Source organism: Eupeodes corollae, chromosome 1 (assembly GCF_945859685.1).
Source record: "Eupeodes corollae chromosome 1, idEupCoro1.1, whole genome shotgun sequence".
Taxonomy (NCBI): Eukaryota; Metazoa; Arthropoda; class Insecta; order Diptera; family Syrphidae; genus Eupeodes; species Eupeodes corollae.
In genome coordinates this window covers 166,347,545-166,367,401 of record NC_079147.1, presented here as the reverse complement: position 1 = coordinate 166,367,401, position 19,857 = coordinate 166,347,545, and the positions used below count along the sequence as shown (strand labels likewise).

General features: G+C 34.3%; 1 protein-coding gene across 3 annotated transcripts in view; it reads right to left on the bottom strand.

Annotated features, from left to right (window-relative positions):
* Positions 1-4,603: 4,603 nt before the first annotated feature.
* LOC129953959 (neprilysin-2) overlaps positions 4,604-19,857 on the bottom strand; it is a 67,607-nt gene continuing 52,353 nt past the window's right edge. For 2 of the 3 annotated variants that reach the window (XM_056067522.1, XM_056067523.1), the window contains exons 3-12: positions 17,963-18,096; positions 17,493-17,852; positions 17,199-17,413; positions 16,952-17,128; positions 16,505-16,884; positions 11,945-11,989; positions 11,119-11,528; positions 5,237-5,487; positions 4,991-5,177; positions 4,604-4,935 (exon numbers count right to left, since the gene is read on the bottom strand). In XM_056067522.1, the coding sequence (XP_055923497.1) occupies positions 4,784-4,935; positions 4,991-5,177; positions 5,237-5,487; positions 11,119-11,528; positions 11,945-11,989; positions 16,505-16,884; positions 16,952-17,128; positions 17,199-17,413; positions 17,493-17,852; positions 17,963-18,096 (2,311 nt within the window). In that variant the 3' untranslated portion in view covers positions 4,604-4,783. The remainder of the gene's footprint in view (positions 4,936-4,990; positions 5,178-5,236; positions 5,488-11,118; positions 11,529-11,944; positions 11,990-16,504; positions 16,885-16,951; positions 17,129-17,198; positions 17,414-17,492; positions 17,853-17,962; positions 18,097-19,857) is intronic. The other variant, XM_056067524.1, reaches the window with a different exon arrangement.

Genomic DNA, 19,857 nt, shown 5'->3' with positions numbered 1-19,857 from the left:
AATATTTTCCTTTTTTATTAGTAAAAATATAATAAGCTTTTATTTTTTTTTTCAGTTCTTTTAAAATCAAAAAATAATTAAATTTGACATTGATTTGGCCCACCAATAAATTAACCAATGCTAAAGCAACTACCAAAAATATTGGATATGCGAAAATTTTTTAATTTTTTCGAAAAATCTGTTCCAAAGTTGTAGCATCTTCTTTTTTAAACACGTGTCCAACTATTCTCCGCAAGATTTTTCTCTCATAACGGGGATAAAAGATCGGAGCATCTATCTCTCGGATTAATAATGTCCAGATAGGTCCATAGTGGTAAACAACTGCGGCTTATGTGCTTTAGTAAGGTTTCTGGATTGAAAAAGTAAGATATTTTTGTTAAGCCTATATAATACCCCTATTATGGTTGGTGAATCGAACGTTTGAAGTGAGATATTTTCAATACACAGACCGCGAACTTTACAATTCGAGTTCGAAATTCAGTGCTACCATACAACAAAAATAACAGGCATAAATAACGGTCAACTCATGCAATTTCAAAATAAACTGTTGTTCATTAATTGATTTTCATATTTATAAAAAATACAAAATAAACCAAAATGATAAGCAAGATAGATTTGTTTGTTTTTTTTTTTTTTTTGGAGAAAACGAAAAGTACAGAAAAAAGTAAGAATGCTTCGATTGCGCAAGAATAGTCGAGACAACTCTAATTTCTTGGAACTCCCTAATCATCTCTAAGTAGTACAATTATTTTGTATCTACTGGAAGTTTCATAAATTCTAATTAATTCCTTAAGTTTCAGATCATATTTTTGACTGAATAAGGAAGCGTTTGTGTTCGTATTAAACAAGTTGGAAGGCCAATTTAAAAATGCAAGCACCTCCTTAATCCCAAATCAAATCAAATGGGGTGGCGCAACAGTCCGTTGTGAACCAGGGCCTAGTGACTTACAACTCTCACTCATTCCTATGTGCGAGTACTGTTGTCAGGAATGGAAAGGACCTACAATTTTAGGCCGAATTTCATGACAAGAATTACTCTTGGAGGATTTGTGAATTCCTCGCAAGAGGCAGTACCCGCGAAATTATTTTTTTTTAAATTTAGGTGGCACAGGCAGGGATTGAACCCTAGACCCTTGCATGACATCCAACGCACTAACCATCATGTCACGGGTACTACTAACCTCCTTAATCCCTGCTATACTAAAATTAGTTTCTGCGCTTACATTTTTTGCAGCAGCTAAGGCTTGTCACAAACCTCGGTTTCGTTGGTATTAAAAGAAGGTGTGTGCCATCGAAGACAAATTATGTCCAACCTCGATCAGTCTCAACATGTCATCTGATGAGACACAAAACGCACGAAACTAGTTTTTTTTTAACGGCCAGGTTACCAGGAGAAATAGGATGTGTTGACGGAAACCATCTAGGAATCGTTGATCCTATTCAGTTGCGTCATCAGTACTTCAGCATAAACCGATATAACAGTTAGTTAGTTTTTTCCTCGGGAATAGCTTTTGGTTTTAAGTGCAAGTTTTTAAGGCGTGTGACTATAAAACGTATATTCGTTATGTTAACTCAAGGTATCCTCGTTAGTTAGTTAGTTAGTTTTTTCCTCGGGAATAGCTTTTGGTTTTAAGTGCAAGTTTTTAAGGCGTGTGACTTTAAAACGTATATTCGTTATGTTAACTCAAGGTATCCTCGATCAACCCATGATTCTTTTGTATGGAACTCCAGTAATCTTATGTCAGTTCTTGAAACATAGTACCAAAGAAGAGAACTTTCAATGTTCCTTGGTAGTATTTATATTTTTATTTCGTCGTAGGAGTAGGTGAACCAAGTTAGTTGAGGGTTGTAGCAAATTGGTCCCAATATTCATTTTTTTTTAAGAACCAAACTCTGCAACACCTCTCGCTACATTCGGGTTCGAGAATATTTATATTTATTTACTTCATATTCAAATCCTCGCTCTCGACTCCTTTACAACTCACATACAATAAATAATTCCTATTCAATAAATTAACAATAGTCCCAGAAACTAGAACTTTTTGGTATGTAAAAAGATATTAAATTCGCATTATGTTGCATTTAAACATTCTCGTTCTATTAGAGTAAGATTTGATTATAATATGCTGGGATCTCGGGCCCGGGATTTTTTAGAGGCTTGTAAAATTGAAAGCAATAGGAAGAGTGTTTTTTTTTTCAATAAATAGGTACTCTATATTAACCATCAACATACCTATTCCCACTTATTTTTAGGGGCCCGAAAATTTAAAATCATTCATGCTTTCGCAATCGGGACCCTATTTGCATGTTATCTACCAATCTATCAGTCACAAGCTTGTCGATCTAGGCCCCTTATTATTATTAATGTAAATAATTTTAAATATTTGATGGAAAATTGGGCAACTCTAAACTGTTGAAAAAAAGTTTTAATAAATTGTTTTGCTTTTTCTTATTTAATTTAACGTACATTTCAAATTTATTTTATTTTGAAAATTATGCACAAAGTCATATTTTAAACAAAGATCCGAATGCCGTGTCTTCACCAAGTGCAGCTCACAGCCATAACTTGTGTGGATCCAATTCAGCGGAATGTTGTAATGCTGCAATCACAATTTTTGGCGTTGTTCAAAAGTCTTTCAACTTGTTTAGCACCAGTGCGAGTGCTCAACGTTGGGAAATTCTTAAGAAACATGTGCCGGGATCCCTTTACAAACTTTCCGATACAAGATAGTGAGCTAAAATTGAGGCAGTGAAACCATATGCAAATCATCTGAAAAACCTTAGAACATCATTAGCAGCCTTAAGTGATATTAATTTAACTGCTTAAGCTCGAAAAGATGTAAATGGCGTTTTAAAATATATGCACAAATTTGAATGCGTCTTGATGTCTTCGATTTGGTGCAAGGTTTTTAGCGCTATAAATGAAAGAAGGTCATTCTTCAATCCAGAAACATGACTTTTGACTTTGTAATTCGAAATCTTGACAACTTGCTACTGGATTGTGGGATGTTTGGAGGCCGGAGAGCAAATTGAAATAGACGAAGAAATATATTTCAAGAGAAACACCTTCTATGTACGTCATAGTTGATTCAATTATATCTGGAATTTCTCGTCGGTTCGATACGATGAAGAATTTGAATGCTACATTTTCATTTCTATGGCATATTTTAACAATGGACTAATTTGTTTGACTATTAAAAACTGCTACAAGGTTCATCCAAAAGCATAACTCGCATGTGTCTCAAGAGTCGAAAGAAGAAATAATTCATCTGAAACTAATTTATAAAGCCAATTTTGAAGCTGAACTTCCGCCATTGAGTTTGCTCAATGCTATTTATTCCCAGAACTTGAAGACGATTTTCCCCAACATTTGTTTTGCTCTCCGTGTATTTTCCACCATACCGTAGCTAGTGCCGAACGTTCATTTAGCGTCCTTTCCAAAACAAAGTATTTTCATCGTTCGTGCTCATCACAAGATCGTGTTTCTGGACTTGCTACACTATTCATCATACAATTATAAGTTGTTTTTGTTGCTCAGAAAGTTAGAATAGTTTTTTTTAAGGACAAATTTCAAATTCTTTTACTTCGCTCTATTTTATTCTCATGGTAGGTAATAGATCTTCATGCTAATTTTTGTTTTGAATAGTTAATCGACCGTATTATCAGTTACTAACTGTCGTTGGCAATATCCAATTGAATGTATGATTCTGTTCGGAATCTGATCTACTCGCATGTAGAATTGTGTTCTATCCATCTTCCATTGCAACTAAACTGGACGATACCCGTGAGATTGATTTGATGATTAACACTTTTTTTCGGTTCACTTTGCGAACAAAAAATTATCATTTCTGTTAATTCCAACCAATTTCATTCTATTTGTAATTGAAATTAGAACGTACCATATCAGTAGGCATGAAAAAATGGTAAATATGGGGGGCTGAGATTTTTACGTCCCGGGCCCGGATTTACTCTCGACGGCCCTGCTTTTGGAACAACCACAACGCGATGTCACCGAAAATGCCGGAAGGTGTTTGAGTTCTTTTAGGCAATCCAAGAAATTTTTCTCTCTTTCCGATCTGGCTGTATTGTACAAGACCAATATCCGTCCAAAGGTTGAGAATAACTCGTTGGTGCTCCTGCAACCTACTTAAGCCTCTTGGACAGTATTAAACGTAGAGCACTTAAATTCATTGGTGATAATATCATCATTAGTTCATTAACTTCGCATCGTTTCACCCTTTTTTACCGTTATTTTGACGGTTTATACACTAGAGAAATAGAAAGTTGCATTCCTCCTTTTAAACAGCTTCGTAATACTCGCGCTTCTAGAAATGCTCATAAGTATACCCTCGAGTCCAACTTCGGTCGTACTGTCAAGTACAGAGATTCGTTCTTTAGCCGTACTACGTGAATGTGGAATGCCTTACCACACTCCGTCTTTCCGGCATTTCAATATTCAGAAATTCAAAACTAATATGCACCGACACCCCCTTTCAAACCCTCTCTCTTATTATCAAAAAAACCTCTCCAGTCGTTACTACTTGCAGAAATTTGAAGACTCGTCTAAATTTTGTTTGCATACAAAATACACACAATAAAAACATTTGTTATTTTTATGTATATTTTTTTTATTTATTTGAGTTTATTATGAAGAATTAAATTATTTACAAAATAAGTTAATTAGAAAAAAAAAGAAAACAAGTACTTAACATAAAATAATAAACCTATTAACTTGCATTTGTATAATGTATGTATAATAAAAACAAATATAATACATCATGGCCTACCAGACCTCACATTTCTTAACAGGATTCATTGGCGATCCTTCAGGGCATTGGAAGTCTTTGGCGAAATCTTGCATATTACTAATAGGCCCAAGAACTCGGAACTCAGATGGTGAATGAACACCAGTTGTGATGCGCATTTTCAATGATTCTATTAGAGTGTAAATAATTTTAGACAATTAATTAATTAATTATTATATATGTACCTTTTCTTTGTTTGGAGCACCAAGTTTGTGCAGCAGATAACCAAAACATTTGCTCTGGTTTGAAATCTAATCCAGGTAACTTGGGCTCTGGGCCATTCTTCTGGGCCCATTTCCTGTAGGCAAGGTATGACTCCTTTATTCCACCATTGTCAGCTATGTTCTCACCTTGGGTATTAATGCCATTCAACTATAAAATAAGAATTAAAATCTAACCCATGAAAAGGTTTAAGAATTCATGAGTCTTACATTTAATCCGGTCGATTTTTCGGTGTAATTTCCGTATTGTTCAATTATGCATTTAGCTTTGGATAAGTAGGCTTCCTTTGTATTTTCCTGCCACCAATCTACCAAATTGCCATGCACATCGAATTGTCTTCCTTGATCATCGAAGCCATGAGTTATTTCATGTCCAATAACGTAACCAATCGCTCCATAATTCATGTATTTTGGTCGTTCGGCATGGAAAAATTGTCCTTGCAAGATACCAGCGGGGAATTCTATAAAATGGATGAATTAGTTAAAAATAATAAAAGAAGCTTTAGCAATAAGTATGATCTTCGAAAAACCAATAACAAATTTTTTTCTGGAGAAAGCTGTATAACGAAGGATTTACAATTGTCAACTTTGAAGTAAATGGGGGCATGTTCAGACCAGATAAGGGAATTAATTTGCAGTCAACTGTGTTCTTTGAGCTTAAATTGTGTCCAAGGCAGATACTTAGTTTTTTAAGTGTCATAAATGTCAAACTTGGTAATTTACTTCACTAACCTTTATTTTCAGTTTATCGTACATAAACTACAAAAACATTACTGTCTACAAAACATTTCTCAGGCAATTTGCAAGTCCATCAGAATTTGTAATTTGTATTGTAAAGAAATATTACTTAATTCTTTTTCAAATTGACAAGAAACCTTTATAGAAAACATTAAATGAAGTTGTGCCGAAAATAAATAAATCATAGAGTAGTAACGTTCATATTTCAGTTAAATAACAAAACGTGTTCAAATGTCATTTTGACAGAAGTAGACTTGGCTTGATAGTTAGGGAGATTTTTCTTGAGTAACTTTCCAGTTAACTTTCCTTTAAAGTTGCCACAACCTAGCTGACCAATCAGATACTAGAAGGTTGCCTTTCCTTTAAGTCTTTTATGTCGTCTGAACCTGCGTATCGTATAAGTGTAGTGCAACATCGCTTACGTCTTAACGAGTGCGGTAGAGCTGTCAAATTACTAGCGTACAAAGAGGGATTAATCTGCGAAAAATTCAGATTTGCAGATTTGATCTTAATTCAAAAATAAATCAATTTATTTTACCCATGGAATGCAAAAACAAGACATTTTTTTTTGATAGATCTGAATCCAGAATAAATAGTTTCTAAAAATTCTCATTAGTTATGATTCTTTACTTAAATTTTTCTGAATTTTTGAGTAAACCTTGAATTAAATACTTTAAAAGTTTTGAAAAAATACGTTTTGGAATGAATTTTTAGTGCTGATTTCAAGTACATATGTACATATGTATGTCGATATTAAAGAAAGGGTTTATAGATTTGGAAAACCATCACGAATTCGAAAAAAAGCTATGTCATAAGGCTGGATAACCTCAAAAAGAGACTTTAGACAAAAACCTTATGTGAGGAAAGCGGATTTCAGTTAAAGGAATCAAAGCCCAAAAAGATCAATTTGATTGCCAACCAAACCAATTACACTTGTCAACCAAAGTGTAATTGGTTTTATTGAATTTGTGGATCTTTGGCTCTCGGCTTATAACTTTTTGAGTTTGAATAGTAACGATTACATTTCCTTTAAGATAAATGAAATTATTAGTAAGAAATCATCATACCAGAGCAACTAAACTGGTCTAAATATTATATTAAACCTTTTGAGTGAGTTTCAACCCTGCTTCAGGAAAGATTTTTCCACAGTTGACAACATCTTTTCACTAACGTGCATAGGTAGATCTTATCTGGGTAAGGGAACGAAATTATATGCTTTCTTTATTGATTTCAAAGCAGCTTTCGATTCTATCTTCCTTGATGGTTTGACATCAGCTCTGCCAGGTGGAATTGATTTTGCTGGTGTCGACATCAAAGCGTTGATGTATGCAGACGATATCGTCATTTTCTCTGAAAATCCAGAAATGATGCAAATAATGATAAATAAACTACAAGCATACTGTTATCTCTGGGAAAATGGAAATGGGAAAATGTGAACTTAGAGTTGCTTAAGGAGTATAAGTATCTTGCAGTTAATATAACACCAAAGCTTTCATTCAACCAACATCTCAATGCCAAAACAGAATCGAAAAAAACTATCAATTGCAATTGGAAGGGGGTCCTCAGAAAAAAATATGTAGCCCCGAGCTCCAAATATAAGCTCTTTGAAGCGGTGATGAGATCGATACGCTACGCTGCCCAGGTGTGCTGATTTCTTTAATATGACCAAGTAGAAAAGCTTTTAAGATCCTTTATCAAAAAAATATTTTGGCTTCCAGAAAACACCCCTAACTACATGCTATATCTGGAGACTGGACTTTCTCCGCTGTACATCTTTACACTAAAAATGCATTTTAACTACATTTTGAAAGTAATGGCTCTGCCAAGTCATCGTCTACGCAGGATCATTGCACTGCACGGTATCTTCTTAACCGAAAATCGTAGTTTTTTAGAGAGTGGATGCTCCTAGAGCAGTCACATAATATTGAATTGTTGGAATTGACTTGGAAGTGTTGTTTCTATACACTGCTCGCAAGGATTGAAGAAGACAATGTCTGTAAGTTCACCGAGATGGCAGATCGAAGCAACACGCGAAGTATGTACAAGGGTCTGCAGCACAACCTCCACGTCAGCAACTATTCTAATGACCGCTACACGTTGGAGACACTCTCTACTATCTTTAAAACGAGAGTAGAGTTACTACACCTAAATTACCGGCCATAGGTATTGTGCAGATGAAAACACAGAGTGTACCCTATGCAACCACAGGGTTAGAGAAGACGTACTGCACTTCCTAGCAACGTGCCCTATTCTTGCTGCAATCAGAAGAGGACACTGGGGAAGGAACGTCTTAACTTTAGAAGAAGCCAAAGGAATCCTAAATGGACAGGTGGAACGTGTTGAGCAGTTACGTCAAAACCAAATACCGATACCAAATCCTGAACGAAGGCTTCTGAACGCACCTGAATTCAACCCTGTTTAGTCAATTAAATTAATACTTAAAAAAAATATTAACAATTTTATTTACATATGAGCCGTTTATTTTGAAAGTGGCATAAGTCACTTTTGTTTTAAGTCGAGATATTTAAGATATTTGTTATACCGTTAATTACCAATACTTCTCTCGAAGAAATCTCAATAGTTCTCAACTTATTGAGTGCAAATTTTTTAAACATGAAAAGATACCGTTAAATTGTATTTAGTGTTGCCATTAACTCGATTTTTTTGAAAAAGTTGCTTATGCCACTTTTAAAATAAACGGCTCATATATTGCACTTGTCTAGATTATACTCTTTCTTTTGTCTGAAGGCAAAAACCAACGCTATAACTGTGAAATTAAAACAAAAACAATGAACAATTAATCTGATAAATAAAATCACATTTTTACTACTACTGCTGATTATATTAAATTGGATTTAAATGGTTCAACACATACAAAAACCAAAAAAAAAGACTTTGTAATCAATAAAAACGAATTCCTTGCAGTAATTATTTGTGTATGAACTGTAAGCAATTATGTATATGTACCTATGTACAGTTATGGACAAAATATTAGAAACAAACTTCGTCTTTATTCTTTTTAAAACATACATAGATACAGCTGTTTTTGTGAAGAGATAGAAACTAAAATGTAAACAGATAGTTTTTATTGATTAAATGCAAAAATTTAGTTTTTAAAAATATATAATGAGAAAGAATGATTAAAAGTAAAACTGTGTTTATTATGTTGTTTCATCCTGGTGAAAATACTAACAACAAAATTAGAATACTACTCTTTTTGTAGCGATAAGATAACCTGGTGAAAATACTAACAACAAAATTAGAATACTACTCTTTTTGTAGCGAGAAGATAACTTAACGGTAAACGTATTTCAAATTATTTCAGTATTTTGTAGTGGCATCCTCATTTTTAATAACTTCTTCCACTCTTCGCCCCATCGAATTTACCAATTCGGCACATGTCTCCACGGGTATGGAATACAATTCCCTTAGAATTTTTGATCACAACTCGTCTTTATTTTTGGCTAAAGTGCTCAATTGAGTTTAGGTTTTTTTTATAATAAGTGCGCACTCAAGGGGATATTGCTATCCTTAGGCTCGAGGGTATGTTGATTTCTAGAAGCGCGAGTATTACGGTTGAGCTGTTTAAGGGGACAAATGCAACTGGCTATTTCTATAGAGCATAAACCATTTAAATAACGGTAAAAGAGGGTGATACAAGAAACATTTCGACGATGTTCAAGCAACGTAAATGATCTTATGATTTTAATATCACCAATCAATCAAATGCTCTACGTTCAATACTGTCCAACACTCTTAAATAAGTTGCAGGAGCATCAGCCCAGATATGGGAGTTATACTCAAGTGTTGTAGATAACAGCCAGATCAGAGGGAGAGACACAAACACCTTGCGGCATTTTTGGTGACATTGCGAATGTAATTGTTCAACAAAAGGTGGTTAGTGATACACATACCAAGAATATCTAAATGATCAGTCTACTCGATGCAAGTGCCATCTATGGATAATGGCAAGGGGGGTATATCTCGCTTTAACGATACAGGACAGCATTGGGTTTTCGAAGCATTGAATTCCAGGCGATTTTTTATTCCCCACTGTAGAATGCTGTTTAGTTCGGAATTTAATGAGGTTATCATTAGAAGTTGCAGACAAGAGATTAATGATATAAATGAGAAAGAGTGTTGAAGATAGAACAAAACCCTGGAGCCAGCATTTATTTTGTGGTTTTCAGACTTGAACCCATCCAATACGACTTGTATTGAACGATCCGAAAGGTAATTACTGATCCAATGAATCAGGGATTCGTAAAAACCGAAAGCACGCATTTTCGATAAGAGAGCCTGATGCCAAACCCAATCAAATGCTTTTGAAATATCAAGTGCAATAATCTTACTTTCTGCAAAGCGATGTAAGGATTCGCTCAACTGTTTGATGAGATGAACCACTGGACTTATTACTACGAAAGGTCGGGGAAAATCATTAATTTTATTTTGTTGGAAGTAGTTTTTAGCAGAAACTCCCATTTAATTTGGATCTAAACTTCAGTAAATGGAAACATGAATTTTAAATGTGGACATAATCTGAAGTGCACATCTTCTCTTGTATCCAAAATATTGGGCTTTCACCGTGATTAACTGTCTTCTTTGTGATTTTGGGTTAAATTCCTTGTTCTTTGACCTTCTCTCATAGATTTTTCCATCGAAACCACAAAAATTGATCTTGATGAAGGATGCAGTTATTTGTTGCCAAAAGCAAGCCTTTGCACCAATTTGCATCAACCAGCTGTCATTGGTTCATTTCGTTTTTGAGTTCTTTTGAAGAATAAAATGGGTTCTTCTTGCATACTCCTACCATTACCAGTAGTGTATCAATACGCGAAGAAGTTCTTTTTTGTGTTCCCCTTGTTTCTTCTTTTGGACTTAAATGTTGTTAATATTTTTTTCTTGAAGCAGTTTAAGGTTTTTGCAATTTCATCCATCATTTTTCTAGCTTGTCTTATTTTTTTTGTCACTTCACATACAAAATGAATACAATACAATCCAACCTTAACCTTATTTATTAAAATTATAAATTACCTACTTTTAAACATTTTGTTTAGTATCGAACATTAAACATCTCACGAACTATTATACAAAATTAAAGCGCCTACATATTTGCATACCTACAAAAAATCATCCTTAAGTGTGAATAACAGTAACAGCAGTTTTTTTCTACATTACCATTTGGGAGTATTATTATGTTCAATTAAAACATAGAAAGACTAACGACAAAATATTTAATGGCTTAAAAACATTATCTTTTGAAAATTACGAAGACACCTGTTTCTATTATTTTGTCCAATACTGTATGTATGTATATTAAAGCTAATAATTAAAAATAATAGTCGGAAACTTACGTATACTGTTTTCCAATGATGAATAGAAAGCGTTTACAACGGCTGGCCTAGCATGACGTACCCAATCAGTTTTGTTGACGGGCAAACGCAGTTTGTTAAATGACTTATCTGTTCCGAAAACGTTCATTTTAAGGAACGATTCGAAATACTTGCTTGAGTCAATATCCAAACTATCGTAATATTCACTTAATTTAGCATCATCGATAATCTCATCGGGATAACCAATGTGAGTTGTCATTGAGCTGAGTTTTTCCAAAGCTGATTTTCTTGTTTGCTCATCCATCCAGTCGACTTGGGTAAGAATTCCAGAGAAAACGCTTCTTATATTCTCGACCATTTCAAGTGCGATGTGTTTGGCATTTTCTTTGAAATATCTTCGAACATAGAGCGAACCAATCGATATGGCCAAGCTGAAATATTAAAAATAACTGTGTATAAGAATAAGTAGTTTGTTTTTTTTTTGGGAAAACAAGTGGTTTACAATTTATGACACATATAAATGTTTTTTTTTTTCGTTATTTAATACACACATAATATCACAGACAGGTAGATTCTGATGTTTTCAAACAGTTTCAAAAACTTTCGAAACCTTTTAAACAAAATTCAACAGTTAACAGTTAAATGTATAAAATATATTTTACATTTAAATTAACGATTAACCCAAGCGAAGGTAAAAATATTTGAATATGGTTTAAATGGAGCAACATTAAAATGGTAACAATGGTAAAAATGTTTTGCATGCGTGTAGATACTTGTTTTCATTTCTTGTGCAATTTATGAAAATTTGTTTGAATTTTTGTTCGTATATTTGGAAAGTTACTCATACCCTTCGTCTTCATTATCACTTTCAGGCTCTCCTTCAAACTGCTTGCTGTAAATAGTTTTAAAGAATTTTAAACTAGGAAGACACCATTAAAAGGAATTTGTATCTAAAAGTTGATACCCTGAGAAAAAACATAAACATGTGAAATTCCAAAAAACGACTTAACCTCGAAATTCTCGAAAAAAAAGTATCATGACCACCATAAGATAAGAATTATATAATATTTTCTATTCATAGTTGTTTCATTTATTAACTTCCCATGGGAAGTTATTGGCTGTGTTCAATCTCAGACAGATAGGGTATCCGGATACCTTTTTGTTAGTGTTTTACGTGTATAATAACAGGTGATCAAAAACAGCTGAGATTTCAAAAAAGGTATCCAAGAATTTTCGGGGTATGTAGTTATCTGATAGAACAGCTGTTTTAACACATGGTTGAATTTCAAAAAACTTGAAAATTGATTTCAGCCTTTTGTATTTGTTGGTAAACAAAAAGATACAAAATGCTAGTTGAAGTTGTATTTGAGGATATTCTGAACAAAATAGACGATCAAGAAGCTATTTGCCATTGTATATATTATATTGTCACTTCATAATAGTCCTCATTTCTGTTAAACGTATTTATTAATTATTTATTTAGCTTAATACAAGCTATCATAACTTAACTTAACTTAACTTAACACTAGCTTAACATTTTTTTTTGCAGTTCTTGTTATTAGTTTTCAACATTAATTCATGTGGGCCCTAAGGCCCACATGCCCATTAACAATTGGTGAGCAAATAATATATCAGCGTTTATGGGCTGCAAACCTATCAGTTTTAGTCGATCGGCATAAGGAGGCAAGTTGGATGTATCATCCCAGGGAAGGCCACGTAAGGCAAATCGAACGAAACGTCTTTGAACATTTTCAATTCTGAGTGAATGGTTTTCATAAAAGGGAGACCATACTTGGCATGCATATTCAAGATGAGGACGGACTAAGGAAATGTAAAGCGCTTTAGTTACATAGGGGTTGGAAAATTCTTTTGACCATCTCTTAATTAAACCGAGAGATCTATTAGCGCTTAGAGCCACCTCTCAATGGACCAGTAACAATACTGGACATATTACTATTCTAGACAATTTCAGATCTATCCCAGATCGCTTATATTATATTTGGTAAAAGATTCCATGTGTCCATCCCTTCAAGATCCTCCTGGGAAGAAGAGGGACCCCTGGAAGACGATGCGGTACACTTCTATACTGACGGTTCAAAGACCGATCACGAAGTTGGAAGTGGTATCTTTTCAGAACAACTGAATCTCAGTCTATCCTATAGACTTCCCAATCAATGTAGTTTATTCCAGGCCGAAGTAATGGCGATTAAAGAAGCACTATCCAGGCTCAAAGAAAACGTTATATCTTGCAAGGATATACGAATCTTCTCGGACAGCCAAGCCGCTCTTAAATCTCTCGTGTCTGTCTCCACAAGTAGTCCACGATTGACAATCATCTCTGAATGAGATGATGGAACAGTTCAATATTCACCTCATTTGGGTGCCGAGCCACAGAGACATTTCGGGAACGGAACACTTCTGCCTAATGTTAGACAAAAACATAACATAGGAACACTACTTTCTACCTGCAAATATCTTCCCAAACAATATGCTCTAGAATCAACAAATGCTAGATGGTCACAGAGTACCACCTGCCTAGCAACCAAGCAAATATGGCCAAGCATAGACTTAAAACAGTCAAAAGGCTTGGTATCCCTGAGCAGACAAAGTATAAGCTCTACAATTGGAGTAATAACAGGACACTGCCTAATAGGAAGACATGCTCTGAGGCTAGGGGTCTACACAAATGACTTTTGTAGAAGCTGCATGGACGAGGAGGAAGAGGAAAGAGTTCAACACCTTCTATGTACATGTCCAGCACTCTCCATTAGAAGGAATTACTTTCTCGGTAATCCCTTCTTCGATAATACCAGTGAACTGGCAACGATTGACACAAAACGTCCCTCTAACTTTATTAAAAGTACAAAATGGTTTGTTTAAATTCATTACTCTCCCATGAGTAACCTCATTAGTGGTATCACAATGGACCCTTGAGGTCTACGTGTGTCAATGACATCTGGACAGCCACTCCAACCCAACCCAATAAACTGTGATATGTCGAATTCATTGAAGAAAAGTTGATTTATTCGATTATTTCTAAATTCATGTATCTTCCCTTCTTTGTTAACTTCCCATATGAAGTTATTGTAACCGTTTTGTCGAATTGAAAATTTTTATATTTCTCGACACTTCAATGCTCACAGAATCTAAATGAAAGAATTTTATAGAGATGTCTGTGTGTGGGTTTTTGGTTAACCCAAAATATCTTACGAGCGAAAAACACCAGCGACTTGAGTTAAAAATTGCTATAGTAAACAAACACCTAGGAACTAAATTTGTTTCAGAGTCCTATCTAAAGGGTGATTTTTTTGAGGTTTGGATTTTCATGCATTAGTATTTGACAGATCACGCGGGACTTCAGACATGGTGTCAAAGAGAAAGATGCTCAGAATGCTTTGACATTTCAAGAACTGAAGCCGAACGATATGCCACAACGTCGAATTTTCAGTGAATGGGCCCTAGAAAAGTTGGCAGAAAATCAGCTTTTTTATCGACAAATTTTGTTCAGCGATGAGGCTCATTTCTGGTTGAATGGCTACGTAAATAAGCAAAATTGCCGCATTTGGAGTGAAGTGCAACCAGAAGCCGTTCAAGAACTGCCCATGCATCCCGAAAAATGCACTGTTTGGTGTGGTTTGTACGCTGGTGGAATCATTGGACCGTATTTTTTCAAAGATGCTGTTGGACGCAACGTTACGGTGAATGGCGATCGGTATCGTTCAATGCTAACAAACTTTTTGTTGCCAAAAATGGAAGAACTGAACTTGGTTGACATGTGGTTTCAACAAGATGGCGCTACATGCCACACAGCTCGCGATTCTATGGCCATTTTGAGGGAATTCATCTCAAGGAATAGACCGGTAAGTTGGCCACCAAGATCATGCGATTTGACGCCTTTAGACTATTTTTTGTGGGGCTACGTCAAGTCTAAAGTCTACACAAATAAGCCAGCAACTATTCCAGCTTTGGAAGACAACATTTCCGAAGAAATTCGGGCTATTCCGGCCGAAATGCTCGAAAAAGTTACCCAAAATTGGACTTTCCGAATGGACCACCTAAGACGCAGCCGCGGTCAACATTTAAATGAAATTATCTTCAAAAAGTAAATGTCATGGACCAATCTAACGTTTCAAATAAAGAATCGATGAGATTTTGCAAATTGTATGGGTTTTTTTTTTAAACAAGTTCTGAAGCTCTTAAAAAATCACCGTTTACATCCTTCTGAATTACTATCTGCATAACAAAAACTGGTTTTTGAGATATGGACCACGGAAAAAAGCTTCCCAAACGTACGGACGTGAACGTATACACGCGCACAAAGACATCGCTCTAAAAATCTTTTATTTAGATTCTAGGGACTTTGAAACGTCGAGAAATTTTAAAATTTTCGACAAATCGGACCCCTATTACAAAAGAAATACTATACTAAAAATTGATTTTCGAATCTAATTTAAAAAAAAAATCACTTCAAAAATTATAAAGTTAGATACAAAATAAAGCCTTCAACAAAATTTCCAAAAAATGGTTAAACGATTTTTGATTAAAAAATCTAGTGAAAACAAAACATATTAACTTCAACTTTTTTTCATCTCAAATAAAATGTAGTTATTAATATTTTGTAAAACTTTAACTATTATTAATATAAACACCTAAAAAACCACTAGGTAATTACTCATAGTCTTTTGTTACTGATAAAAAAACCGAAGTAAAGATATTTCCAAGACTTTTTTGCAATATTGATTTGCTTGAACTTATGAACTTCTTTTTCGAGTAAGATATTTGAACGTAGAACTAAATGTAAAACTTGCAATACGCTTAAAAATACTTAACTAATTAAGATGATCTTAACAAACATTTTTTTTTAAACCTAAAAATTCAAAAATTTCACAAAAATGTTTCAACTTTGTCAAAATTTGACTTCAAATAATTCTTTTTTTCTAATCTAAGTCTTGAAAAACATTGAAGTAGTTATATTTTGCAGAGCTTGACAATTTTCCTTGGAGGACAGTTTCAGTCTTGCGTTCTTTGTAGCCTTCTAATATATTGCACTTTTTTTTAGCATGAGGCAGTGTTAGCATGTGAAGTGTTTTACGTTTTTCAGACTTTTGTCAGATAAATGTCGTTCTTTTGTTTCAATCTCTGCAATGTATCGAACTGAAAAACCGATAGAATTTATTCAAAAAGTTGTGAAGTTTTCGAAGTATAAGAGTTTCCATTTTTATTAAGAAACCTAAGGACGGTCGGGATGGGACAGGTTCGATATTGCTCTCATATTTTATGCCCAGTCCTTTATTTTGTAAATAAAATAGTTTATTCATTGCTACGCATGCATCCCTTCATGCATAATACGCATAAAATAAATAAGTACATATGTCTTCAATTTAAAATTCTTTTATAAACAACTTACCTTCCACCAGTGATGTCAACACATTCCTTCCAGCGTGCTTCTTGTTCCTGACGTCCCGACAGTGCAGTTGCATATTCCAACTGACGTTTTCTAAACTCCTCTGACAAAAATGAAATCGAGAACGCATGAATTCTCCACATCATATAATTACAAATTGTTCGTTTTGGAGTTTTTGCCAGTAATGGTCCGAGATCATCAAAGAAACTGGGCACTGAAACGTTGATAGGTTCATCTTCGTCAATTTGAAGGTTTTTTGGAAGAAGTGCATTAATATAATCTTTCCAACTGCCAATATAAGGATAACTTTTATCGAGGTCTCCAACAGTTCTCAAATTATATAAAGCCGAAGAATTACGACGTTTCTCGTTTGGCCAAGAAATCTATGTACAAAGAAAAAAACAACTTTAAGAAATTACACTCGAAAAAGATATAAATATCTAAAAGTACATTAGCCAAATCGATTTCAAATTGTAGAGATTCCCCGAGTTCCTTCAATGCAACATCTCTATCAGCCCCGAAGATCACAGCTATATCAACCATATAGTCAAAATAAGCCAGAACCAGAGTGTCATTTAAGCCCTTCACAAGGAATTCACGACTTAAGCCAATTGCCGATTGGTCAATCTGTCAAGATGATAATATAAATATCTGTTAAGCTAGAAACTGATTAATTAGTTGTTGCTGCAAAACTTACGTCTATCAGACGTTTTGTAGAGTTCTTAAGATCAACACCAATGGAGAAGTCCAATATGTAATCCATGCTGAAACCAAGATTACGGAACTTTCTTACTGTTTCTTGCCATGTCCATGCGTTATCGGAATTCCAAGATTCCCCCTTAATAACTGGCCATCCACCTAGGCTTTCAGAAATATTTGCAATCGGACTTGAACCAAGCTCCTCAATAAGAGCTTATAATAAGGAGATAAAGCAAATTTAAAAATACGATTAAAAAAGTTGCATAAAAAAGTACTTAATAAATATTCCTACTTTTATTCATGCATGCCTTGTACAACTTATTGGGAAGTTGGAAATGTTTTGGTGAACTTTCGTCACGTTCATCTTCAATCAATGCTTTTAGTTGTTCCTGTAGTTTGTCATTGATGTCTGAAAAACTACTAATGGACACCTTATCTTCGGGTATCGTTTTTGTACGTATAAAGTTTCCACATGCGAATTGATAAAAATCATCACACGGTTCTACAGTTGGATCAATAGCATCTAAAATATTCGAAGCAGTGTGAATACATTCGGGTAACAAACAAATTTCATCTTTTTTAGTTGACGATTCTGTTGGTTTGGTCACTGGTCTATCTGGAACTTGTAGGGCCTCAGGGGCGTTTGCAGAATCTAGCGTTTGTAAAAAAAAATAATAAAATATGTAATTGTTACATTGTTTCAAAAGGGGAGTTATAAATTTGGCAATTTAAGTTATATTGTTAAATAGTGAAAAAACCAACCTTTTGTCATTTGATTTGACAAAATCACTGAAACTAATCCAATAACAAGTCCGATAATAGTTGCCAATGCGAAAACACAAAGCAGTGTCAGGCATCTTTCTAGAGTTGAACGGCGCTTCCACCAGTTCGGATTTCTGTAACAAATAAAAAAGAAGTTAGTCAAAAATATAATACAAATATTATAAAAGTACATATGCATAGTCATTTATTCACTTATCTAACCATTCAATTTACTTAAATGTGTCAAGAATAATTATATATATTGGGAAGGCTTACATTTGGCAGGTTCAGACAACATAAGGGGATTTCTTTGAAGTGGCCTCCATTCTTTGAGAGTACATTTTGGCCAAGGGAAGTAGATAGTGACAAACTTCAAACTCAGGACTAAACTTCTCTAACTTACTACTTTTAGTTCATCGCGATCGTAGGAAAGTCAGCAAAACCATTATTGTCTACAAAACACTCTTCAGGAAAGCTAAAAATTCATTACGATTTGTAATTTGTATAGTAAAGAAATATTACTTATTTCTTTTTCAATTTGACAAGGAACCAAAACAAAATATTTAATGAATTTGTACAGAAATTTATAAATCATAGAGTAATAAAGTTCAGCTATCAGTTAAATAAAAAAACATGATCAACTGTCATTTTGACAGAAGTGGACTTGAATAGATAGTTAGATAGATTTTTCTTGACTAACTTTCCAGTCAACTTTCCAATAAAGTTGCCTTGATTGAAGGACATTTTTGACAGCTGGCCAATCATATACTAGATACATTAAGTTATGTAATCTCTAAATTGCCTCTAAACGCAAAAATAGTATTTTAAAAACTTATACAAGGTTGCATAGTCCTATAATAAGCTAAACTCGTTTTGGGGTTGAATAGAGCCTATTTAAGGAAATTATTGTTATTATTATTCCGTAAATGTCATTTTGATTTCTCTCCATTATTGAAATTAAAAAGAAAACAATAATGCCTTCGCATTTTAACTCGTTTGTTAATGATTTTAGTAATTTAAATCGAGTTTTACCAACTCTGAGAAGGCGGAAAGTTTATAAAAAAAGGTTGATTTTTGAAAGAAAATATCATAAAAATAATTGGAATTGGAAGGCGACATCACCATAGATATCCAAGTAATATGGCTGCAATAAGATATTGGGGACGGAACGAGGCAAGTTTGTTAATGTTCACACCAATTCAAAATCCGTACCTATTATGATTTGTTTATAGATTCAAGACGATAGAGCAGACATCCACAAATTTAGCCAACCTACGCTTAGCCAAATTTGTAATCGAGTGGCAAGAGCATTAGCTACCAAAAGACCTTTGTTCATTAAAATGACAACTTCTTTTTCGGACCAGCTAAGAACTAAGACCATGGGCCATTGACTGTACCCATATAAGGATCCCAAAATTAGGTAGCCAATCAGGGCAGTACTATATAAACATAAAAGGGTTCTAATCGTTGAATACACAAGTAGTATGGACGCATCCCTAAAAATGTATCACATTGTTTGCCGCTGGAGAGGCAGCTCTCATGACTCAAGAATTTATAGGGAAAAAAGGATTAATGAAAGATTTGATGATTGGGAGTTCAATGGTCGTCTGGTAGGGGATAGTGGGTACCCTCTACTAATATCCTCTTTACCCTCGTTTTGAATCCTCGAACGGATGTTGAATTAAGATACAATATATCTCATATATGTAGCTAATCGTAATACAGTGGAAAGATGCTTTGGAGTCTGGAAGCAAAGATTCCACATTTTGTTATCAGGTATAAGGTGCTCCTTAGAAAATGCCAAAACAACGATTTATTAATGCCTTTGCAGTTCTTCATAACTTGGAAAATGATTTCCAGGATGTTTATATTTTATTTGATAGACGGATAAATGG